Source organism: Thalassophryne amazonica, chromosome 6 (genome assembly GCF_902500255.1).
Source record: "Thalassophryne amazonica chromosome 6, fThaAma1.1, whole genome shotgun sequence".
In the NCBI taxonomy this organism is placed as follows: Eukaryota; Metazoa; Chordata; class Actinopteri; order Batrachoidiformes; family Batrachoididae; genus Thalassophryne; species Thalassophryne amazonica.
The window spans coordinates 73,551,509-73,578,681 of NC_047108.1; the positions used below are offsets into that span (position 1 = coordinate 73,551,509).

Consider the following 27,173-nt stretch of genomic DNA (forward strand, 5'->3'; position numbering starts at 1 on the left):
TCTTTGTTTCTGCAAGTTTGTATTTTTAGCAGCATTGACTTGTTTACAACACCTGTTTCTTGTTTGTTACATTCAGAATTTTCTGTGACTGCATTTGCCCAGATTTGAAACCAAAAATAGTTGCCTCTAGGGACTAGTGTCTACACATAAGTATCAATAAACCATATGCTAATTTACTAAATTCTGAAAGTTAGGAAAGGAAATCAGAAAAGCTATGTGGGATCTCAGAAAGCCCATCTGCAATTATTGCTTGATCTCCAAAATCAGTCTATGCAAGCAAAATTATGTTCAGTATGAGTGTTGTCATTAGTGCCACTTTGAAAATTAAATTCATAAGTAATTTATCCTAAACTTATGATCTGTTGTTTTTTCAAACTTATGCAAAAACAAATCTTGAGAAAAATACAGTATGCAATAGTTAATAATTATTAAGAGCCTGTTCTTTCATATATATGAATAAAAACAAATTTTGTTTTTTGATGAAAACTCAACCTATCATTCTTTTTGAGTTCTACACATGTGGTGATATCTTATTTACACCAGGATGTTAATAAAAGCAATGCTGGCTATTCTCAGAATAAAGTACTTATATCCACAGTTTCAAATTGCATAAGTCAAACGGTGTCCACTTTATGGTCTTCTCAAAACATTAAAATTACTGTTCTGGATGCTCAGAATGCATCTGAGCTTATCTAGAAACCGTTGGCTTCTGGGGGCCTAAAGCCGCCTCCAGACCCCCGGCCTATGGGCTTGGCCCTGTGGGCCTCGCACTTTGTCCTCCCAATTTCTAGTTCTAAATTGCACCCTTGTCTATGCCCTGTCCTGTTTGAAAATGTGATGGATGATAATGAGGCGGATAATGATAAGAGGCGGAGCTGAAGAAGCTGTGATTTTCTTTGGGAGTGATGAGGATGGACTGAGTTAGAAATGAGCATATCAGAGCAGGTAGGACGGATTGGACACAAGTCATAGAGTATGCTGCAAGAAGGATAGTGAGGATGGAGCCACCAGGCAGTAGGAGAAGAAGGGAGGCCAAACAGGAGGTTTGTGGATGTGGTGAAGGAGGACATGCAGGTGGTTTCCTGTGACAGAAGAAGATGCAGAGGACAGGGTGAGATGACACAGCAGGTTTGTTGTGGTGACTCCTAACAGGAGCAACCGAAAGAAGAAGATAAGCTACAAATAACTTCACAGTGCACAAGATAATTCTGTTCTCTCCTGATATAGCCCATTCGTCATGAGAATGTGTCCAGACTGGAATCTGAATTTAGGTTTGAGTAATGACTCCTGTTTCCATTTTTTCCTTCCCGATTCCATTTTTCTGTGTGCCATCCTTGTGTGCACATATGTTCGTGTCATAGTCGACCTCCTCAGGCTGTAGAATTATTTTCACATCAGAATGATGTGGATGAGTTGAATAATACACACAATAAGACCTGCACCTGAACCACGTTCTCTGTGTCTATTTTTAACTCATAAATATCCAAAATGACACCATATCTGCCGCAGAGCTCTCAATATGCTGCGTTCCTGGCAGGTCATAAATGAGGAACTCAGACTAAATGATTTGAATACAAGGTCAGGCTGGCCTTTTGGTCAGAAGCTCTTGTGGAATTTCAGTGCCTGGATTTTCTGACTTCACGTCATAACAAATACAATCATGGTGTCTTCTAGCATGACTGACAGGACAGCAATATTAAAAATGCTATTTAATTGTTTTCCTAAAATCATTAACTTTTGTATTTGATGTGTTTGCATTGTTTTATATTAGTGAAGGTACTAGCATTACAGTTTTTGTAAAGACATCTGCAATGCTTGATATGGTCATGGGCTACAAACAGAAATGTGCTCAACTGAGAGATTGTCCATCTTGCTCATCCATGGCAAGCAGTTGCAATAACTTATTTATGTGCTCCTTATAAATACAGCAATAGAGCACCAATACATTACTGTGAGCACCCATGGAGTGCAAAAGAGGTGTTGTGTGCATTCGGTGGGGTCAGAAGTGGACATTATTTAAATACAAAGCACAAAGGAAAATCTGCTGCTTTCTAAATATCATATTTTTCAGAGTGTAAATGTATACTCAACAAAAATATAAACGCAACACTTTTGGTTTTGCTCCCATTTTGTATGAGATTAACTCAACGATCTAAAACTTTTTCCACATACACAATATCACCATTTCCCTCAAATACTGTGCACAAACCAGTCTAAATCTGTGATATTGAGCACTTCTCCTTTGCTGAGATAATCCATCCCACCTCACAGGTGTGCCATATCAAGATGCTGATTAGACACCATGATTAGTGCACAGGTGTGCCTTAGACTGTCCACAATAAAGGCCACTCTGAAAGGTGCAGTTTTGTTTTATTGGGGGGGATACCAGTCAGTATCTGGTGTGACCACCATTTGCCTCATGCAGTGCAACACATCTCCTTCGCATCATCCGTGAAGAGAACACCTTTCCAACGTGCCAAACGGCAGCAAATGTGAGCATTTGCCCACTCAAATCGGTTACAATGACGAACTGGAGTCAGGTCGAGACCCCGATGAGGACGACGTGCATGCAGATGAGCTTCCCTGAGACAGTTTCTGACAGTTTGTGCAGAAATTCTTTGGTTATGCAAACCGATTGTTCCAGCAGCTGTCCGAGTGGCTGGTCTCAGATGATCTTGGAGGTGAACATGCTGGATGTGGAGGTCCTGGGCTGGTGTGGTTACACGTGGTCTGCGGTTGTGAGGCTGGTTGGATGTACTGCCAAATTCTCTGAAACGCCTTTGGAGACGGCTTATGGTAGAGAAATGAACATTCAATACACGAGCAACAGTTCTGGTTGACATTCCTGCTGTCAGCATGCCAATTGCACGCTCCCTCAAATCTTGCGACATCTGTGGCATTGTGCTGTGTGATAAAACTGCACCTTTCAGAGTGGCCTTTTATTGTGGGCAGTCTAAGGCACACCTGTGCACTAATCATGGTGTCTAATCAGCATCTTGATATGGCACACCTGTGAGGTGGGATGGATTATCTCAACAAAGGAGACGTGCTCACTATCACAGATTTAGACTGGTTTGTGAACAATATTTGAGAGAAATGGTAATATTGTATATGTGGAAAAAGTTTTAGATCTTTGAGTTCATCTCATACAAAACGGGAGCAAAACCAAAAGTGTTGCGTTTATATTTTTGTTGAGTATATGTTTCACCTTTTTTTCAGATATGTGTAACTCCCGTTGTAACACAGCATTTTCCTGGGCAACTTTAACCATGGACAGGAACTCAGTGCAGAACATGTGCACACCACAGCCTGTGGTGTTTCTTAACATAAGGATTCTTAAATTCAAAAAAAAAAAAAAAAAAAGGCAAGATAGACAAATAAACATATATTTGACAACATAACGGATGTAATTTGACCAGGTCTGGGCAATATCATCAGATGGAGACTGATTACTGGCCCAAAGCAACACAGACTATAATGGAACAATGGATTTATGGTGGAAGGCGTGTCCACACCACAGCCTATGCTGTTTAACATAGGGATTCTTAAATTTAAAAAAATGAGTGAGATTACCAAATCATTGTGCTTTGGAAAACATATTAGATATTATTTGACATTGTTCTGACAGAATACATTATCAGATGGAGACTGACTGCTGGCAGTACAAGAAAAATGTGAGATTTTGTGTTTTGTTATTCTAATCAGCTTTAATTTGGGATTTTTGTGCATTGATGTACTTTATTTGTTGTTTATTCTTTCATTATTTCTGTTTATTGCTATCACTCTTATTATTATGAATAGCAAACCCAAAGTTTATCAGTACTAATGTAGTGCTCCTAGGAAGTTTGTATTCCTATAGAAAATTGGGAGCCTAAGTAGATTTCTCATGGATGGTCATATAAGAAAAAAATAAGAAAGAACTTTATTAATCCCGAAGGAAATTAGTTTGCCAGAGTGCCAAAACAGTAAACAGTGAAACATTGCTTTTTTTAGGCTGTGTTTGAAGGTGGAATGTAGAAAGAGGTGTACTTATGTCACATTATTTTTTGAATATAGTATTTCATATTGTTTAAAAAACTCTGTTTTATTATCAACTGTATGAAAATAAAAGGATTCATATTAAACAGGTTATTGGAAGAGACAGCCAAAATTAAACAGAATAAGTAGAATATTTTAAATAGCAAATTCCCACCTCCTGAACACAGTTTATTTAAATTTGAACTCACAGCAATTATAAGATTTTATTCAGCTTATGTACTTACTGAAACATTGTACAAATAGTGTGAAATTTGTTGGTGTTAGCAAAAACTGATTTTAGCTAACGTCTCCTCAGTGTTGTCAAGTTAAACAGTTGCAAGGAACACTGACAACATGCATTTCACAGTAAAAGTATTTGCTGGGATGCTGGCAATAAAGGATTTATTGTGAAATGGTGCGAACAACATGAACTATCTGATGTTGTTTAACTTTGCTACTAGTAACATCAGTGAGCCACGCCATCTTGGAAGTACAAATGCTACTATGTCAATCAAAATAAAGGTTTCAAAAAAAGGTTTTGAAAATTAATTCCCAAAATTTTCATATTAAAGGATGCACATCATCGTGGTATGTGCAAGCCATATCCTGAAATCTGAGGCCAATCTGATACATAGAGAGATATGCGAGCCACATACTCACACAAACACTTCTTGCTTTAGAAAAATATATAAGTTGCACCAACGCATAAATCGCAATACCTCCGCAAAATATGACACCTTGATTACATCGATTAAAAAGCTAAGGAAAGATAAGGATCGATAAATAACACAACCTTTGTTTATATCTGAGCCAAAATTAACCCATAGAGCTTCTATTTACACCCAGACGTACATATAAACCTACTTGAAAATTACAACAGGAAACCTACAGCGATCAAGATGTTCCAATTTCCTGCAGAATTCTGATTCAACTTTTTGAGTTGGAAATAATTTCTAAAATCAGATACCAGGTCGAAAAGTAACTCAAGGATAATGAAATCTGGGCTGAAATAGCCAGAGTCTAAATGCACCTGGTTTTAAAATGAAATCGAGCAGAACACCAGATGTGGATGTACAATGTGTGTTATTTAAAACAACAACATGTGACATTGCGCCGATTGCAACTGCTGATTAACTTATCGAGTTTACCAGGCACCGTAGAGATGGAACAAATTATCACATATGAAGAGATGTTCATTTATCAAAGGACGATACTGATGTGAAGAGCACACGCTTCCTCCTTCATGCACACAGGAGCACAGACAAACACACAATGGATTCCTGTAGGCTCGCCTGAGGTGTACAAAAATGAGAAACTGGCCTCATTTCCAGCTTTATCTAAATTATCTGATGCTATTCAAGCACAAGTAATATGAGAACAGCTTGTCGTCAGCAAAATGTTCACTACATATCCTACTGGTTGAAGACGGCTGACAGTTGTCCCTCTTTATAGCCGCCATCCATTTAGTTTGTGTTCCTGTGTCTGATGGAAATCTGTAGAATGAAATATCCTTCTTTTGTCCGTGGTAACTGGTGCAATCACATGCTGAATGTAAAACCACCACATAGAGCCAGAAGCGATATAGAAGGTGACATACAACAATCTGATTAACAGTATGCACGTAAAACCTCTGTGATTAGAGTCAGTGCATCTTCTAGTGCATGACGGTGAAGAATGCATCACATACAAATTAACACACTGTCAGTGTTCATGTGGTACAAGTAGAATGGCTCATTAGAGCTTGTTCTTTCTTTTCTTACACGAGCCGCTGGTGTCTTCAGTTGTTCGCTCTCTTTTTTGTCTTTCTCGATTCAGTTGAGCATCAGGGACCTCTGCTGACCTCAGATGGTTTGCAAAACAGGAAGGATTACAACATACAATCATTCCTGCACATCTGGACAAGGCAGACAAACACGTGCAAACACACACAACTGCACTTGCGCACACGCAGCACTGCGATGTTGCAACAGGATACCAGAGTGCTTAATACTTGACAGGAATAATAATGAGCTCTGGCCAAATAAGCATCTATGTCCTCACAGTTTGCAGAGCAGTTGTTTTAAAGGCTTAAAATGATGTGAGCACTTCTCTACGAAGCACCGATGTGATAATGCGGCAATGCACGTGTGAGGATTTAGGGTCTGTGGAGGTTCGGAGCAGCTGAATGTGTGAAAACCATTTGAAAGAGGAATGACTTTAAAAAGACAGGAAGAAAAACCATCACAATGACTGTCGGTCAGACCCGAGCTCATCCATGATCCCATGTGAATCATTCAGGTCAGTTAAAAGCGACTCCTCTTATCCACTCAGCCTGGATCTCCTCAAACCCAAGACTGAATGCTGATCCACAAAACACACACACACACTCATCATACCACAGCCCAACCTCCTTCAGCACAGTGACTTGTAGAAAGGAAAACAAGGCCGTGTGAAGTGACTGCAGAAAAGTTTACCTTCTTATGCCTCAATTCGAGTAGCATTTGTTTGTGAAAAACATGACACACACACACACACACAATCTCGTGTTTAACACAAAGAAATGCATGATTTTATGAAGACCAGAGCAGTGATGAAATGCCAACTATGGTCTGTTTTTCATCCTCCAGTTGTGTTGAATATATGCACAGAACACTGTAGCATCAAAAACAAGAGGAGAACATTTTAAGGCACTGTGTTCACATAGAGCCAGTGTCTTTTCTCAACAGCTCTAAATGGGAACAGAGCAAATGTGCATGCAGCCCTCTCCAGAATAAGCACCACACCCAGCATTTTTCAGTGTGTGCGCTACACTTTTTTGTGCTGCCTTTCTAAGTGTTTTATGTAGAAAATCCTTCAACTTTCTGAGAAAAACTTGGCACTTTGTGAGGGTGAAGCTGTAAAGCATGAAGTTTTTGTGGTCTGTACTGATTTGTCACAGAAAATCTATCACAATGGAGACAAAAAAAAACCTCACCTGTGATAGCAGATTGGACAGATGCTTGGTTTGTGCTGAGGGTGTGTTTTTTTGTTATGTTTTTTAAACCACCATTCACTTTGGCTTTAGTGGTTTATTGCTGTCATAGAAACATCCCAAGAGGAGCATTTTTTTTTTTTTTTTTTTTTGCCTTTCTTAAGCTTAAAGAAAAAAAAGCTTCAGGCCAGCACCTCTGCTGGAACAAAGTGTTTCTGCCTTTCTGCCAGAATAATAATAATAATAATAATAAATTAATTATGATATGGACACAGGGCCTAAAACTCACAAAACTAGTTTCTCTTAACCTATACAGCTATCAACAATTGAGAAACTGAACTAAAGCAGCTATTTTGTTGGCTTTGAAATGCTTGCTAGCTTACCAAAACTAGCTAACTGGCACACAGCATATATGGGCTCTCTGAATTCCACTGCAAAGTTACATTTTTTAAACATACTCTAGGCAAATTCCAGAATGAAAAAAATAATAAAAAAAAAACTGGAGTTTCACACATACATTTGACTTGACATCACAGATGCTACCATAGAAATGAATGGATGAACGGTTGTCAAGGATACATACACAGAGTTACATGGAAATGAAGCCGATAAAACCTGTGTGCTTCAAACATAAGTGATGATGGCTGAAAACATGAGGTGCATTCCTCCTTGCTGTACACCACTATTAAATACACACATGGCATGCAGATGAGGATGTCAAAAAAAAAAGATCAGCTGAAGTAAAAATAAAATACTTAATGAAGAACACCACTACTGACGTGTGTGCTTGTTGTATGTGAAAACCTTTAAACTCTAAATCAGAATTTAAATCCAGACTTTCACATCTACACACACACACACACACACACACACACACACATACTAAATAAACCTAGCTGAGGCAGACCATAACGTGTGGATGGATGTATTTTGGTTTCAGAGAGTTGCTTCCTGTGGATCTGTATTTTACGATGTGCTTAAACACAGCTGGAGCTGCATTTGCACGTCACACAGACAGACTGCACTCCAAGTGTAAAGACTGCACTGTTTTAAAGGTGGCGGGTGAGACGGTACAACAGATCATCAGGTTTGTCCACTGAATTATGGTCTACAGTGTTTGAAACAGGACTAAACGGATTCATGGAAGAAGGGACTGGATTAGAAGGGACATTGATTGTGATGCACCACGTGGTTTGATGACATAATGTGTCATACATGTAACGTGCTGTACACAAAACAACAGTAGCACGCTCGTAGTATGATTTTAGCACAACTCTGGCACTTCTGGGCCCGGTTTCATAAAGCAGTCTAACCTTCTTTAGTGGACTATATTCACTTAGTCGACTCATCTTTAGACGTTAGTTGTTGCACAGAGCGCTTAGTGTGCTAAAGTTTTGCATTACCCGACTAACATTTTAGGCTAGTACAGAGGAGCCTAATCTTATTTAAGTCGACAAAACTTCAGTGTCTTACCTCAAAAAAGGTGGCTATCATGTACCACCACTTGATGGAGGAGGAAGGAAGGAGAGGCTTGCGGAGGAAGCGTATGTTCCGGGACCGGAATAATCCATTGGAGGTGTTTACGGACGCAGAGGTCGGGAGCACTTCTCCTCTGCTGCGGTGAACTTGGCCATGTTTGTAGCAGACGGCCCAACCTGGACGTAAACAAAACTGACGTGCATTGTTGCCATTTGTTGGCAACGGCACTTGCGAGGCTGCTATGACTGTGAAAATCATCGACTAACAAGAGACAGCTAATCTACAAGTTTAGCCGTCGATGTGAAACAGAGATTAGATGGATAGTGTTGGGCGACTAATCTTAGTGTTGACAAAGTAAGATTAGTAGACTTAAAGATTAGACTGCTTTATGAGACAGGGCCCTGGAAAGGCTCCTGGTGATGTCACGGCATATATGACAACATTATATATATATATATATATATATATATATATATATATATATATATCTTTAACTGGGGTTGGATATGTACATAAAAGGGAACAAAAAACATTTTTTCTGGATTCACAGTTTGTTGCATGCTGTTACAGCTCTGAGACTGAATTGAACTGAATTGAAATTGAATTGAGATAAAAAAAAAAAAAACCTCAGGGAACCAAGAAATACAGTATAGCCTTTGAATAGACCACAGCTGTGCTGAATATTAATGACATTATTCTTTGGACTGACAAAGACCAGAACAGGCATTGAAAAACCTTTTGCTATAGTCTGTGTAAACTGTTTGTTTGTTTCACTGAAAATGGTCTGTTGGATTTACATGATCTAAAAATGTAAATCAGTTGCACCTGATCAGAATATGTCTAAATAATGTCTTTCTCAAGAAGAAAAATTGTTTCTTCAGTTTTTCAATGCAGTACACACACATCGCAGCATAGCATCCTCGAACATTCTCATTTCATGTCATAAGACTGTCAGCTGTATGAAGCCCTGATACAAATTCCTTAAGGCATCTTTGCAGACCACTAAATCAGTATCAATGGGCACTTTTATCTGAGTTCTGTCACAAGAGAATGAGAAAAGAAATAAAAATAGAACACTCCACAACAACCACGGTAAGGCAAACAAGATATCATTTGATACTAATGTGTCGATTAAAACGATTTGGATGGGCTGCAGAAAATTTTCATATTTCAAAGTGGGCCTTGGGGATGAAGTGGAAAAACCCATAAAAATTATTTCTCTGCCCCTGATGATCAATGCAATAACTAAAATTTAGGCCGGAAATCCTTTATTTCAAACATCTTCCAGTCAACAGTCTATGTCGCACTGGAGTGTTTGACAAATCTGTTGTCCAAAAATGTGTCACAAACAGTAAAAAAACGCAAGTCTATAAAGCATATGTATCACCAATGAGCAGTCAAAAGCGTCTACTCAGCGCTAAACGTGTACATTTGCCTTACTAAATGTAATTAAATGGTTTCAAACTCCTATCCATTTTTAAAACAATATAGTTAGCCTTACCTTAGCCTAGTTGTCCTCCTCACTGTTGTTCTGGCTGTCCCAACAAAGTACAATCAATTGGAGTGCCAAACAGTATCAAGGTTATTCATTTATTTATTGAGGACAGACTTTTAGCTTGAGAGCATGATTTGTTAATATCATTCATTCTCTAAGAGCCAGCACTTCATTTCTCATTCAGATGTTCTTCGTGTTCTTTTTTGTGGCAGCTGGCACCCATCTTAATAGTGCATTACTGCCACCGTCTGCTCCAGAGCGTGAATTGCATTGCCTCTTTCAGATCAGTATAAAGGAGCAGCTTATCACACATGTAGACAGTGCTTTGGTCATAGATGATAGCACAGTATTTTTAAATATATAAGTCACTTCAGAATACAAGTCACAGGATCAGCAAAACAAGAAAAAAAGTGTGATTTGGAGTCCAGAAAACATGGTATATTAGTTTGTTGAAAACAAGCTAATATGCTCCCTGTTTAAGTGGAACTACTTTACATTGGGGTTTTGTGGCTTCTTGTGAATTTGCACAGTAGGAAAGTGCATTTATTATTCCATTAGAAAACAGCAACCTCTATGATCTGTAACTTATTACTTCATCCAACCTTATTCTACAATATACATTAAGTTAGGTGTTTTCAGAGTTGAAACTTTTTCTGGTGATGAGCATATGCCTGTGTGTGTGTGTGTGTGTGTGTGTGTGTGTGTGTGTGTGTGTGTGTGTGTGTGTGTGTGTGTGTGTGTGTGTGTGTGTGTGTGTGTGTGTGTGTGTGTGTGTGTGTGTGTGTATGGTGCCGATCACACTAAAACACAGAGAGGACTAATATGATTTGGAAAGAGGATGTTAGGAAGCAGACATCACTAATGCAGGAGCTTCTGCTTTAACTCCTTAGAGACTGACCGCAAAGAGCTGCAAACAGAGAGGAGGAAAAAAATGTATACATGCTCCAATATGTATCAACATGCAAACACGCTCCCTGTTTTTGTGACAGAATCTCCATCACAGTGAAACAATGTCCTCTGTCTGCGTCTAAAAACACGAGTACCAGAAATATCCTTCCCGCTGTCTGGCTGATGACAGAACACTGCTACCTGTCAAGTCACATCAGAGTTGAACCACAGGCGGAGGATGCAGGGATGCTTTACTCGTCTTTTTCCTTCAGCATTTGTATTTATTTGGCTCGTCACCACCTCTCAGATGAGAGCACAACTGCCCTGAATCCTTCACTCAGCAAAACCGAGGGTACAACCAACCTCAATGACCACGCCAGCATCATGGAAGAGACTTAGCAGAACAATCAGACTAAGGGAGAGGGTGAGTACACGTGTGGAAAAATACACCATCACAGCCAAAAGCATGAACACAGGGAAGAGGAGGGAGAGGATATCAGTGACTGACTGTGCAAGCTTTTGGACTTTTGAAGCTGTGGTGCTTTGTTGTTATTTCCTGCAGTGCTGTCACTTTAGAACTACCTTGTTCGTGCATGCCTGTGTGAACACGTACTCTACTTTGTGAATTTCTTCCACAAGGTTTTTACGCACCTGAATATGCAGTGTCTTACTGATATAGCAAGCACACCGGTAGTTCAAACTGTCTTTGTGAAGAGCCACTTGTCACATTGCCTCGTCTTTCAAGCAAGCGCCAACCTCTGGTGCTGGAAAATGAAGCCAGTGCAGAAGTGCCAAAATTTGCAGTTCCTTGACTGGCCACTTGAGGTTGGGTGCAAAAACAAACAAACAAACAAACAAAAAACAGTCGATCCTCCATAGACACCCATCTTAAAAGGTCTTATTTTGCAGTCAAAACATGTTTACAGTCTGGTACAAAAAAAGAAAGAAAAAACAGTAGGTTAAACATTCATGACAAGTGTACATGGGTTGGGAATGAGTGAATATTTGGACTAACTCAGCAGTTTAATATATTTTAAGACATAAAGGAATCAATAATTAGGGCTACGGTTGGTTCGGGGGTTTTTTCCGGAGATACACTTCAGGGCTCTGTTGTCAATGGCTGCTAGCTGCTGTGATCTTGGAAATCTGTGCTCCAGTATTTCTGTTGAGTGAAATTTTACGATTATTTAAGTTGTATGTCAGCAGCAGGTGCAACAGTTACTGTGCCAGCATGGCGGTCATAGTTTTTAATATGTGCACCCAAGCCACCCATGATGAATATCACCTCCCAATCCACAAATATATGTATGAATTAATCAAACTACCAAACCAAAGTTAGCCTGTGAGCCTTAGCTTTACTTGTTTTGGTAACTGCAATGTGGAGGCAGGAGACGCATTTAGCCTTCATTAGGTCACAGCAGTCTTGTCCACACTCCACATCTTTATCCATGGCTGGCAGTTAGGTGGAGTCATACCCTGCCAAGATGGTGACATATGGCGCTCCCCTATTGGAGCTTCAAAACTGCTCTTCAGAAAGATATGAGTGACGTCAATGGCTACGCTTACATGCCGTTAATATTCAGGATAAGGTCAATATTCCGGTTTCTGAATCATTAGGAATAACCCGTTTACATGCTTAAGCAGACAGAGCAAATCCTGCTTCGCATAAGTTTTCGGCCACCTTCTTGTAAATGTCACTATCTCGGTACTTTCTGCCGTCAATAAAAAACATTATATTCATGTCTTTCACGATACTAATGAAGTACTCGATTTCCTCCTCGCTCCAAAAGTGTGGTGCTGTGCTGCCGCGTCTGGATTTCCCCATGCTTGTTTACCTCTGTTTGTGGTGTCCGGTGGGTTGCGCGTGCCGCATAAAAGTAGTTGCCGTACTCAAAAGACCAAGATTCCTTGCGGATAGGACATGCGCAGAACACAAAATAATGTTCCTTTCTATGGGGATGTTCCGATGTGCGTTTATATGACCTGATATTCGGGTTAGAAAAGGAGTAACCCAGGGGTCATATTCGGGTTTTTAAAAACTGGAATATGAGTATATTCGGGTTTTTGTGTTGTGAAAGTGTAGTGACACGGACCCACAACAGGGGGCGCAAATGACCGGCCAATAGATGAGCCAAAAAGGTAACAATTTAATGTTGTGAAATGTGCACAACGAACATACAGACAATCTCAGAATATAATTACAGTCCAATCACAAAGGTGACGTGTGGGCAGACTCGAGGATAGAAGACGTCTGTCCTGAGAAGAGCCGGAACCACACGATTTCCGCAGCCACAGAACCTGGTGAATACTGGAGCCGCCAAGTCCCGAATTCCCAGGTGATCACCGTCCCCGACTGTCGGATCTGGTACTGCTGGCGAAGAACAAAGACAGTCAAGTGTGGGTGTGTGTACACCCAGTAACAACAGCGGTGGGAATGCCACCTCCACCTCTCACTCAATACTTGCAGCGCGTCCTCAGAGGAAAAAGAGTGCAGTATTGCACAGCCTCCACAAAAGGACCGGTACTCCTGCAAACCCTCACAATAAACAGATTTTCAATATTACCACAAAGGCTGAGGATATTACCTCCCATGAAGTATGATATCTCGGCAACGAGGTGGAGATGACGTCTGGTCTTTATGGAGTGAGAGGACGTTGAGTAGATGGGTGACAGCTGTCAAGAGGTAATGAGTGACAGCTGTCACCCCAGGCTGTGTCCATGGCGGCAGCACCCTCTCGTGCCTGAAGCCCGCACTTCAGGCAGGGCGCCCAACAATGGTGGGCCAGCAGTACCTCCTCTTCTGGCGGCCCACACACAAGATTTTGCGGGTGTTTACGTGGCCGTGCGCAACTGGGTTATTGCTAATATTCCGGTTATGAAAGGGTTATTGGCTGCATGTAAACGTAGTCATTGAGGGTTTGTTCAGTCTATATACACAGTCTAATCTTTCAGCAAGCAGTTCAGCTGACATAAAAGCAATTTTAATGTATCAACCTATGCACCATCAGATTGTTCATAAAGTTGCTCAACTCTCCATGCAAATAGATATTTAAGCTTCATCTCTATTCCATTTTAGTCTCATTAGCTGGCCTTTTCCAGGCTGATAGATCTGTGATTAGTGGGATGGGGAGCGACTCTTCTCATTATCTATATGTAAGGTCTAATCCGGATGCTTGCTGGATCCCCTCTAAAGCATCCTTACCCCATGCTGGGAAAGGCCACTGCTTTAGGGGACTTACCCTCTCACCCACACCTCATTATGGGCTGTGGATAGGACCTGGAGTTGTTATTAAATGTAGACATCTGAGGTTCAGTGTTGTGGATTACATCAACAGCCTGTGCCGCAGGCTTTAGAAGGTGCCATTCACTGCAAAGCATCATTCTCCGTTTCTTTATTCAAACTCGATATTAATCGAGAGATATAGCAAATAATACATGCTGCTTTTGAGAGAATTATGTTCTCAGAGATGCCGAGCTGCTGATCTTGAATACTCCAAGTAATTCTCCATATCCAGTTAACAAAAGCACTTCCTCACTAAGAGATTACACGTATAGACATTCAGTAATGCTAATTCTAAACCAGTTTGCAAGATAAACATATAGGCCTCATCTCAAAATATCCTTACATGTGTGTGAGAGCATGTTACGCTTTTAAATGCATAACTCTTGATCTTGATTTATTGATCTCAGATAAACCTCTAATATATTTGGCCTGGTGTTTTTCTGAGATTTAGCTTTATATTCATTTAATTTTAGTTTGAGTTACTTTTAGACTAAGCTAGCTTTCAGTCAGTTTGGCTTATTTAGATTTAGATTTATATACGAACAAAGCTATAAAGCTATGTACAAAGCTATCTGAAAGAATGAAATTCAATTTTCACTCATTTAGCTTTATATTCAGCAATCCTTTTATTCAGTTAACATTATATTTGGTAACTTTTAGATTCTAAAATCTAAAAGGATCGTTACCCTGATGAAGGTCCTTTGACCGAAAGCTTGGTGTATTAAAGAGACTTGCACTGATCCAAGTGTGCAGATATTATTTTTATTAGTTGGTTTTTGGTTATCTGGCACCTTGGCATCTTTTGGTCTGAGTGCGGTGATTTGCCTTCAGATTCTGCTATCTTAAAATAAAGTGTATCTTTAGATTAAATTAACTTACACTTAGCTTTATATTTATGTTATTTTATATTTGGTGAACATCTAGATTTTCAGTTAGCTTTATATACTTCCATACCTGGGCGGTCATGTGTCATCAAACACCAATATCAATGATGAGATCCAACGCCAACTCCATTGTGCAGTAATTGTCTTTGGCCGGCTAAGAACCCATGTTTTAAACGGTAAATGGACTGCATTTATATAGCACTTTTCCATCTGCATCAGATGCTCAAAGGGCTTTACTATAATGCCTCACATTCACCCAGTGTGAGGGTGCTGCCATACAAAGCGCTCACTACACACCGCAAGCAACTAGGAGATTAAGGACCTTGCCCAAGGGCCCTTAGTGATTTTCCGGTCAGGCTGGAATTTGAACTGAGGATCCTCTGGTCTCAAACCCAATGCTTAACCACAAGACCATCACCTCCCCTTTTCAACAATCGAGACCTTTAACATGACATAAAACTCCTAGTCTACAAAGCCGTCATCATGCCAACCCTGGTGTATGGATCTGACACCTAGACCACCTACCACCGCCACCTGAAGACCCTCTTGGAATTCCACCAATGTTGCCCAAGTTCCCTTTGCATCAGGTGGGAAGACTATTGTACCAATATCAGCGTCCTAGCTGAAGCCAAGCTACAGAACATAGAGTGTATCATCATCAAGAACCAGCTTTGGTGGGTGGGTCACATTGTTAGGATGGATGATGGCCAACTTCCTAAGCAAATCTTCTTCTCTGAGCTGAGTGGAGGAAAACAGTCAAGAGGAGGGCAGAAGAAAGGCGACAAAGACCTCCTGAAGCACAACTTCAAGAACTGCTCCATCAACTGAAAGACCTGGGAAGAACACACGTGGGAATGAGCCAGCCGGTGACCAATGAGCAGCACGGGAGCAGAAGTCTTCGAAAAAATTTAAATGAACAACACAGAGGAGAAGAGGAAAAAAAGGAAGAAGAGAGAGCAAGAACCTGACCAGCAGAAGCTTCCTGCAGCGACTGTGTGCAGCATCTGTAAGAAACATGTTAAGACTGGGCCTGTTCAGTCATCTCTGTGTCCACCATCCTGTCTGGAATCTGATCAAGAGATGATCTTCCTCACCACTGAGGGATAGCCACGATGAAGTCACTTTTAGATTTGGTTCATTTTAGATTCAACTATAGCTTTATTTTCAGTTACCCTTAGATACATCTAAGGTATAGTCAGCAAGTCTTAGATTTAATTTGATTTCTATTCAATGAGCTTTTCCGTTAGTATTATATTTAAATTTAAATGGACTGCATTTATATAGTGCTTTTCCATCTGCATCAGTCGGTAAAAGCGCTTTACACATCAATGCCTCACATTCACCCTGATGTCAGGGTGCTACCATGCAAGGCGCCCCCTACACACCAGGAGCAACTAGGGGATTAAGGACCTTGCCCAAGGGCCCTTAGTGATTTTCTAGTCAGGCTGGGATTTGAACCGAGGATCCTCTGGTATCAAGCCCAACTCTTAACCACTCGACCATCACCTCCCCTAAATTTCTATTTTGTTTATGTTATAGGCAGTTAATTTGAGATTTAGTTTGTATCAGTTAGCTTTAACTTCATTCCATTGGTACTGTGGTTACCAGGAAGCACAGCAAGAAAATTCTAGGGTTGAAGCCACCAAATTACTGTTAGTAAGGACAAATGTAGTACATAATTGTCAACATCTTTAATTCAAAACATTGTCATTTTTATGCTACTCAAGCAAGGAACTTGAGTGATAGGAATATTGTTTAGTTCCAAACATTGTGGAATAGATATCTTAGAATTGTAGATCTTCCATATACAACACATTGTATTTTGTTGCCAGGTCTTGTTCACAGACTTAATGCTCTTGAGCAAATATATTGTCGTGTTTTTTTTAAATGGTCACTTTGATGTTAAACTCTGATAATGTTGATGTGAATGCCATGGCAAATAAGGCCTAGACGGAAATACTATATTAAATTCAAATCTGTCGGTTATAGCAAAATCAGCTGACTGTGATACAGATGATTTACTGAAGTTTAATCACTATGCTTTTTAAAGATGTTTTTATAACAAGTGTGTACAGTCTACTCCACTTGTTGGCCAGATAGAGGAACTCCTGTCTGTTTTATATGCAGATATTGTTAATATTAAGGGTATTACACATGATGAACTCAAATCTATGTTGTTAAAAATATGTGTAAATTAATGGTTTTATTCATTTTGAAACCATCTGTCTATTTCAGTTCAAAACCCAGTCAGACCAGAAAATCACTAAGGGCCCTTGGGCAAGGTCCTTAATCCCCGAGTTGCTCCCGGTGTGTAGTGGGTGCATTGCATGGCAGCAGCCTGACATCAGTGTGTGAGTGTGTTTGTGTGAATACAAGGCATCATTGTAAAGCGCCTTGAGCATCTGATGCAGATGGAAAAACACTATATAAATGCAGTCCATTTACCATTTACCATGTTTATTCTACTTGGTACATGCTTCATGTATTTAGTTATGCAATATTAAAGGATTATTAACCGGCTGCAAGGTCTGTACGGGGAAATATCAGACCAATGTGTTGACAGTACAGACCAAGTATTAGCAAGGTCCGTGCGAAAAACACGGAGGTCTGATATTTCTGTAAAGACCAAGCAAGCAAGCAAACTTACACTATCACCCGAATATGCTGCTAACGGTGTTGGGGCTCGTTTGTTTTCTTCACCTCCATGAAGAACTTGCTAACAGATCCGGTCGTTATCTGGTAATCTTTCAATCTGTGTGTTTTTTTCAGATGCTGTTTAGATATTTATGGAGTATGTTTATGTCCGACTTGGCTTTTCTAATTGTGTTTTTTGCTTCCTGGTTTGTAAAGAAAATATGCGTTGCGGACCAATTGTCATGGTAACCAGTCCAGATATGGGAAAATATCCAACTGGTAATCAGCCAATAAGATGTTTATGTCCGACTTGGATTTTGTAACCGTGGTTTCTTGCTTCCTGGTTCGTAAAGAAAATATGCATTGCGCACCGTCATAGTAACTGGTCCGGGTATGAGAAAATATCTGACTGGGAATCAGTCAATCAGAGTGCATGTAGCATCGCAGCCATATAATAATTAATTTTATTGTGTTTCTCTTATGTTTCTCATTTTAAAGTACACCATGTAAACCTTTAGTGCATGTGTGTGAATAAACATATATATATATATATATATATATATATATATATATATATATATATATAAATTCTATCTCCTGTCTGTGTGGAGCTTGCATGTTCCCTTTGTGCCTGCGTTGGTTATTTCCTGCAGTCCCCCAACTTCAAAACATGGCACAAAATTCAATGCACAATTGGGGTTGTTCTCAGGTTTGAAACTGTAGTACTGTGAAAACTGTTCACTCAGTTCCAAACCAATTGGTGGTGGTGGGGGGGGGGGGGGGGGGGGGTGAAGCCATTGTGGCATTAAGAGAATCCCATTGGAATGCAACAACTTGATATTTCCCAACAACTGCTAACTGATCTCACAGTCTGATACACCGTGCACACGGTCATGGTTCCATACATCATGACAGCTACAATACATCAATACATTACAGTCACATAATTTACTCCCTGTAGCTAAAAGAGCTAACAGTAAACATAATCCCTCCCAAAAAAACTGCCAATGACTGGGGACACACCCCTGTTGTGTCTATAGAATACACAAGAAAGAGATGTAGGAGAACAGTATGACACCATCTGTCTTCCTATGACAGAGTGAATGGCACAGAAACCAATTAGCTGCACGTCCCATCGGAAATAGAGAAGCAGATATGATAAAGGATGATCCCACTGCCTCAAGCTACAGGGTAAGTTACAATTAACCTCCCGAACACACATACAAGTTTAATTACACCAAACCGCACACCTTTTGTGGTTTCGATGACACACCTACGGCAGGCTGTGGTTCACTATAATGACCCAGAGCTGCAGTCAGTCACTCTGGACGTCAGACAGAAATGTAGCACTCTCTTCCTCTCTCAGTCGCTTTATTTCTCTAATTTGTCTAACCCTGAGAATTTAATCCCCCCATCCCCCTGCCACTTTTTCAGAAATCTCTATTCTTACCCAGTGGCATTTTTTTCTGCTTTTACTTTGGATTTTTCCATCATCACCTCCCTGCTCCCTACCTGGCAGTGTGGCGTAGGTGTGGCCAGCAACATCACAACAAGTACTGGAGCGAGGAACAAGGTCACACACACACAGGTACAGTAGATATACACACACAGCATGCACCACGCACGAGGCTGCAAGGTCATATGAGCTGTGATGGTGAGGCTGCAGTGGAGGAGGCACGCTGAGGTCTGACAGAGAGCTGCACGGTTAAAGACGGATGGAAAATGATTCGTCCACGTCAAGCCGCACATAATGACTCGCTGCACTCTTCGCTCCCACACTCCCTCTGATGCTATCACTCCTGCTGAGAGGAAGTGATAGAAAGACTCGGTGATGGGCACAGAGAGATGGAGTATGAGTCAATAAGGGATGATAGGTGCAGATTCAGAGCCCAATTTGACCTATTGGTCACAAAACGCTCATTATCTAAAATTTTGCACATGCAATGCGCTCTACTGCAATTGTGGTAACAAGCTAGCTCCCTGAGCATGCCGCCTCCCACTCAGATTTCCCTTATTGCTCTTGCACGTTGCCCCCAGTTAAAGGGGATGAGGTCAGGGCAGGAGGCAGATAGTGACCATCTGTCATTGGCCCAGGGATCAATCAGAAAAGAGGAGGGAGGGTTGCAGGAGCCTTGCAAGGCTACATATGTGGCCCACTGTGACCGGAGCTTAACGCAACATGCAGGTGTTTTATTTAGTCCCACGCGTACAGCCTTTATTAAGAAATGGTTGAATGCTTTGCTTGCCATGCTGTAGTATTGACACAAAAGGTCTGGTACGTATATTTATATATCTGGCTCACTGTGGCAGTGGGTCAGATGAGACTTGGGGAAAAACACGTCAGCACTTACTAATACATCAGCAATGAAACGATGTTCACCTCTGGATCCGCCTACTACAGCTGCTCCGTAGAAGCACACGATGCCGGTAAATAAACAGACTGTATACACGTAAATCAACTGTTTACATATAAAGGGAGCAAATCAGTGCAACCTGGAGAAGGAGGACTGTCACCATCGTACCGTGAAAGGGGGAAGCACTTAGAAAAACATTATGCTCTGCTGCAATACAGACTGGACTCATTTAAAATTCAATGTTGATGCTGGAGCTGGAGTCAGGGCTGGAAAACAGTGGGTGTGGAGAGGAGAGGAGGAGAGGTGGGGAAACATGTTTCACCACAACAGATCAGCCACACAGCTGGCTGTTTGTTTATAAACCTGTTTGTTAAAACCGCCTGATAAACCTGGAAGAAAGTTGTTGGTGTGATGTTTAAACTACAGCCCGATCGGTGTGGATTTTTGGGACCGATACTGATATCAATATCAGGGAGTTAAAATGTCCAAAATCTGCTTTTATATATATATATATATATATATATATATATATATATATATATATATATATATATATATATATATATATCTATATGGCAATGATTCCTAACATTTCATTATCAAACCCTTGTAACAAAGAAATGTAATTGAGGCTTGATGCTTTAAAGTTTAAGCATGAACTTTATTAAAAGTTACTATAAATATAACCAACAACCAATCAATATATGTATGTATGTCACACTGCCTTTCTTTGGATTTGCAGTTGTCATGTTGCATCGCTCAGGATTTGCATAAAATAATTTCTTTTTTATTTTCGCCCTGTCTTGCTAGCAGCATAGCGACCACTTGTTTCTTGTCGCTGTAGAATGCCCACTCGAACTGAAAATTAACAGACAGCTGACAGCTGGTCGTTTCACCTTGTAGTCTTGTAGTTAATGTGACCAAGGGGTGATAGGGTCCTAGCCATGCTTGTAATGACACCATTTCCAACAGCCAAAGTGTTTTTTCTACACTGCTTATTCAGTAAAAAAAAAAGTATATCAGCAAAAATACCACCAATATCGATATGTTTGTGAAAGGCTCATATTCGTCATGCTCCAGTATAAACATCTGCAACTTATATGCAAATTGATGATTGGAATAAAGGACTCACCCAACATTTGGCTGAACAGCAGCTGCTCCAAATCCCCCAGAACTGTTACTACTAACTCTGGGTCCACCTTCAGAAAGGTCTTGTCCTCTTCTCCTTCCGTACCCTTCCTCTCTTTTTTCTCTTGCTCTGATAGAGCTGCTATTGTCCCCTTTTCTCCTGGGTTCTTGCCATTGGCCCCAGTACCTGCAGCTTCATTAGAGGTAGCTTTAGTTGGGTGGACAGAGCTTGTGTCAGCATTATGACTCACCTCAGAGGCCTTGCTGACGGGTTTGACCTCAGCATAAGGTCCTCGTGGCTTTCCAGGTGCGGGAATTCTACTGGGCTTACCCAAGTTAGGAGTCACAGCTGGAGAACTAACAGGTTTGGACTTCCCTTGAAATAAAGACTGTTCAGACTTTGAGAGTGTCCGTGAGAGCGGCAGTCTCCCTGCTCCAGGCTGACCTATCTTAGTCTGGCCCAATTTGTGTGGCTCTGGGCCAGACTGGTTTGTGTCTTCATTCCAGTGAGGAGACTGATACAGGTGAAGTTTCTTCTCAGCATCAGTGAGCACAGATAAGTTGCCAAGCGACTGCTGCTTGCGGAGCCTGGATGGGTTGGGGATCGGAATGGGTATAGATCCAGAGGTGGGCCGATAGACCTTGAGCTCTGACCCCGATGGCCGAGAGGCTGTCTGCGCCAGAGCAGACGGCTTTGCCTGAGGCTTCCTCGTCGCCATGACCTGGGATGCCGTATCCTGGCCAGCAGCTGGAGACCTGAGGTCTAGCTGTCTGGACTTAGCAGTCATGCTAATGTTAGCCACATTAGCCTCCAGCATCCCTCCTGTAGAGAGTCAAGAAACAGCATCAGTGACACACTCTCAGGTACACACACACACACACACACACACACACACACACACACACACACACACACACACACACACACACACACACACACACACACACACACACACACACACACACACACATCACATCACAGGGTAAGGAAAACAAAAAGATCTGCCAATGCCAAGGCGGTCTCGTGCAGAGTTCCCGCTGCTCCAGAGACCTGGGTTCACTCTGTGGAAAATGATGAGTGGGTTAGTGGAGTGGCAGCAGTCACCGTTACTCACTGGTGGTAATCCATGGATGTGCAGATCAGTGTCCAGTGCTTAAATCTCCTCGCGCTGTTTGTCTACGTGGCCCACACAAATGACAATAGCGCTGCCAAAAGCCAACACTGACCAGCCTCTCTCTCTCTCTCTCTCTTTCATTCTCTCTTTCTCTCTCTCTGCTCTGTATTCTCTCCTGCTTGCCAGGCAAGCATCAGCCGACTGACAGGAGGAACAGTCGCAGCAGCTATACCCCCTCCCTCGAACTCTCCTCCCTCTACTTCCTCCTGCTCTTATCCTTCCCTCCTTCTTTCTGGTTGTCTCTCTCTTTCCACTCACTAGATAGTATTCTCTCTCTCTCTCTCTCTCTCTCTCTCTCTCTCTCTCTCTCTCTCTCTCTCTCTCTTTCTCTCTCTCCCTCCCTCCACAGATGCTGTGTTCTGCTGCACATCGGCGAGTGTGTGAACATAGGGCTTTGGTGATAAATTACGTACACACTCTTCCCTGTTCTTGCTTTGCAACAACAGCTGCTCTTTCACTTCCTCATAGACAATCTGTTTCATCTCACAGAATTATTGCATCTCTTATTGTTTACGAAAACAAAACTGCATTTTATGTTATTTCATGTTATCCCACAGCTGGAATCAAACACACACTCATCACTCATAATCACTTTAGTTGCTCTATTCATCCATTCATATTCAGATTTTCCTAATCACAGGGGGCCCGCCCGTGACAAAGCCGATTTACATGATCAGACATAAACAGCCGTGACTGTTTGAGCTGCTTACAAGAGGACAATTGTATGAACAATGAAAAAAAGAGGAAGAAAAAACAAACCTCTTAATGCACCCTAAATTTTACATCATTTAAAAGCCGAAAGGAACTGATTACCAAACTTCGCTTTCATCAATTTACCCATCCTTAAGCACTCAGTTCCCTCCTTCCTATCCTTCTTTCCCCAGAGATAGAGCATGCGGTCCATCAACCCCCCCCCCCGCCAGCGATAATAGTGATGTACAGTCCATTAAGTTTGCAGGTTAGAGAGTCAAAATTTGCCACAAGCTCTTCGCAATCATTATAGCTGCAATTAAATTCAAGGTTGAACCGATCTGATTTGAATTTTAATTGAGATTTTTATTAATTTATTTATGTATTTATTTATTTTGCCAAATTCAATTTATTCCTCTGGACACTTCACATGCATGTTTGTCTGTGCTGGGGTTGACACAGGAGGCCACTTGTATACCTGAATCAGGTTAGATATAAAACTAGAGCACTCAGACAGTGTCGACGCCTCCAAAGACCCAACAGTCCTCTGCTTATCCCCTTGTGCCTGCGTTGGTTTTGTGTATGACCAGTGTATACACAGCACAGAAATCAGTGAAGGACATTATAAACATATTCATTTTAAATGACACTCGATAACAAATCTGTCTGGAAAATTAAATCTACTTCACCTTGATTCAAGGCCAATCCTTCCACCAACATTAATCGGACACTATTCATATGTTTTGGGAATGTCCTTCTCAAATCAAACAAGCACACAAAAAGACAGATAGACAAATGGACTAAAAATATATTCCCCCTTCTTCTTCTTCGCCTTTCGGCTGTTCCCGTTAGGGGTCGCCACAGCAGATCAATCGTTTCCATCTCACCCTGTAGTCCTTACTCTCATTTCCACCCTTCTAGTTTTCTTCTTCCGGTGTTTGTGGAAACGTTCTCCTCCTCTTCTTCGTCGTCTTCGCCCAGCAGTAGCCCAGTTTCCACCGGCACCCTGTTGGGCAACAGCACTGGTGGCGGACATTGTTAACCCGGGCCGCAACCGATCCGGTATGGAAATTCGATTCTTAGTCTGCATAGTTGGGTTGGCTTGTTTTACGCCAGATGCCCTTCCTGACGCAACCCTCCTCATTTTTCCGGGCTTGGGACTGGCACTCAGAATGTACTGGCTGCACACCCCAAATATATCCCTCCAGCATTGGTAAATATCTGATCTGGCCTCTTCAGCCAACGGAGGACAAGCCTTATCTGGTTGATGCAACTTCTGACAGTATTCACAGACTTAAATCAGATCTTGAACCATATTTGCAAATAGCCCAGTTCTAAATGAAACAAAAAGTGTGTCTTCTCTTCGTTCAAAGACAAATTGAGAAAATCCAACTGACAATAGTACCTACGATTTATTAGTGTTTGTTCTTCAATTACTCTTGATTTTTAATGTTTGTACAATAGTCTTCACTGCTTTTATATTTCTCATTATTTCTAAAATTGTAAAGGTTTAAATTGTAATAGTCTTATCTGTTGTACAAATAACTTACGTACAGTAAATGCAAAGCTCCATTTTTTATATGATAAGGCACCATACAAATAAACCAAAAAATATTTGTTATGATTATTATTATTGCTGTTATTGTTGATGTGAAAGCATATGAGTTCTGTGTGGTTTAAGACGAGCGTACACGTGGGTGTGTAATGTGATATCTGTATTTTTGGATGGCCTCCCATGTTAACACATGCGTGTTTGTGTGTGTGTGCGCGTGCGCGTGTGTGTGTCTGTGAGGGTGTCACATTGATGAGACAGTGCTGACCAAAGCTCTTAGTCAGTGACTCGGTTAGCTATGGCGCGTTCAGCTACGTCACCTCATCACCCCGCATATCCATCTCAATGAACGCAACTTGAGTAACTTGGGTTCTTTCTCTTGTTCCTCATCTTTATCAATCCCATATTGCATTCTGTCTTCATCTCTCTCCTCTGTCACGCCATTTCAACCTTGACCCTTCCAAGTGAGATACCTGTACAGTCAGAAAGGCTCCCTGAACTTTGTTATCGACATTGTTCCGAGAAAAAGGCTACTTTTAAATGATAGATTACACTTATTCTACTTCACAATCACAAATATTTTGTTGTTGGATGATCACTATAATTTACAGTAAATGAGATCTTCTTCTGGCACCGGAAACTCAGAGATACCCTCCATCAAGAACCCTGCTGAAAAGAGCCACTAATAATATCCAAATCCTTCTAATAAATAAATGGTAAATAACATGTCCTGCCACAAAATTGGATTTTAAAATAGAATGTTTGCATATTTGTAAAATTATTTTCACTCACTCAGAGTGCAACATCAAAAACTTGTTTCTCACAGTCATACAAATTAATTCTTTGTGATTCAATGACACCCATAATTTATAGTTTTGTGTGGCTTTGACATTTAATCTATTCTGTCGAAAATGAAAGCGCTTTATCCTACACTGACAAAAGAACCAATTTAAAAGTTGTTTCAATTGGTAACACCTGAATGAATTAAGTTGTTTGAATTTAAGTTAGTAAGTAAGCATATTTAGACAACAGTTACAAAACACAGACTGCTGTCAGATGGCACCAAGACTATAAATAAAGCGCTCAGACTGCCCGATGTCCAAACGTCAAGATGGCAAACACGGGACCAGAGTGGGAGCCAGCGCTGTGTCCTCCCTGTGCACAGGAACTGCTGGTACTGGACATCGGAGTACAATCAACGTATGGACTGGACTCACGCCATATGTGTCAAAGCCAGTGTCGCCGACCGAATGGTCCCCCACTAAAAATTGGTCCGCCCTGCCTTCACTGTGCATTAGACCTGTTCAAGATGTCAAATGTTACAAAATCTCTTGGGCCACATGTTGTTCTTGTTCCACTAATAAAATAAAAGATCTGTGCCAAATTTTATTGTAATCAGACATTGTGTAGGGGTCCCCCACAAAGCAACAATTTTCCCCAAACAAGCAATGTAATAATCCAGTAACTCCAGTAATGTTCTCTTCTGGGTGACCAATCAACTACCATTTTTTGCAATTAGAAGCCATCACATGTACCTGTAAAAGAAAAATAATGGCATCAGAATCTTCTTCTGTTAGAGTGACGTTGTCTTGCCAGCGGAGGGAGAGGAAAATGTGTCACTCTGGGAGACCTCGAAATCTTATCTGACTGAGTTCAAATTTGGTCTGCACCTATAAAACCCCAAGTGGAACAAAAACAATATGTGGACTGAAGTCTCTCACAGCTTTTATTTTGTGAACAGCCCTACTGTGCAGGCATCATTTCGGAGCGTCAGCAGCGTCATTTCTGAGCGTCATCAGCAATTCACTGACTATCATATCGTTTCTGCTTAAAACCACACTCCAGTCATCATCTATCTCAGCAACAGATATCTGAAGCTTATATCAGTATATACCTGCACTGCCAGATTTTATTCATCCCACTGGACTGTTTTTGCTGCTGAAGTTTGCTGGAAGTGGGCCAAGCTTCCCCATGTGAGCAACATTCGTCAGACACACCCATTCCAGCAACTCTGTATACCATGATGTCCAGTTGGATTATCTGTCCATGGCATGTCACATGGGATTTATTTATGCCCTGGTTGATTTCAGCACACAGCACAGCTGGATGAGAGGGTTTTCATCACAGGCTGTGGTCCCTGGCTCCTGTCCGCCCTGCACTGTGAAACACTCCTGGGGCTGTGCTGGAGGTGAGATTCATGTTTAATAATGTTGTTGTATAATAATATTGGCCAAACAGTTCCATGTCATTCCTCCTACAGAGATGTGATCATGTAATAATATGTATATTACAGCAGTGAGCGTCTGACACATATCAGTACCTCTGCAACACACTGATGTCCGTGGGGCAGCGGTGGACATACGTGGCACAAGCACGACATGCTGGCAGGCTTTGCTGTGACCGATCCATCTCAGAGTTCCCTCAACCGCGATCAGATCATTTCAAATGGTCTTATGACGCTGTCAGAATATTTAGATCACGATCACATGGTGCACAAACTCCACATAGACCACCATCAGATGGGTGTGACAAGAGGGTTTTGAACATGTTCAACACTCTCGGGACAGCTGAGCCAATGGGACCAACTATGTAGACTGTTCTGAGACTGCTGTTCATCTGTCTTCAGACCGCACCTCGACACTTC

General features: G+C 41.2%; 1 protein-coding gene across 7 annotated transcripts in view; it reads right to left on the reverse strand.

Moving 5' to 3' along the window:
• The window catches only part of LOC117512423 (neuron navigator 1-like), a 261,229-nt gene that overhangs the window by 162,475 nt on the left and 71,581 nt on the right, over nt 1–27,173 (reverse strand). For 6 of the 7 annotated variants that reach the window (XM_034172486.1, XM_034172482.1, XM_034172481.1 and 3 more), the window contains exon 4: nt 21,117–21,935. In XM_034172486.1, the coding sequence (XP_034028377.1) occupies nt 21,117–21,935 (819 nt within the window). Of the gene's footprint in view, nt 1–21,116; nt 21,936–22,227; nt 22,510–27,173 lie in introns of those variants that run through there. The other variant, XM_034172487.1, reaches the window with a different exon arrangement.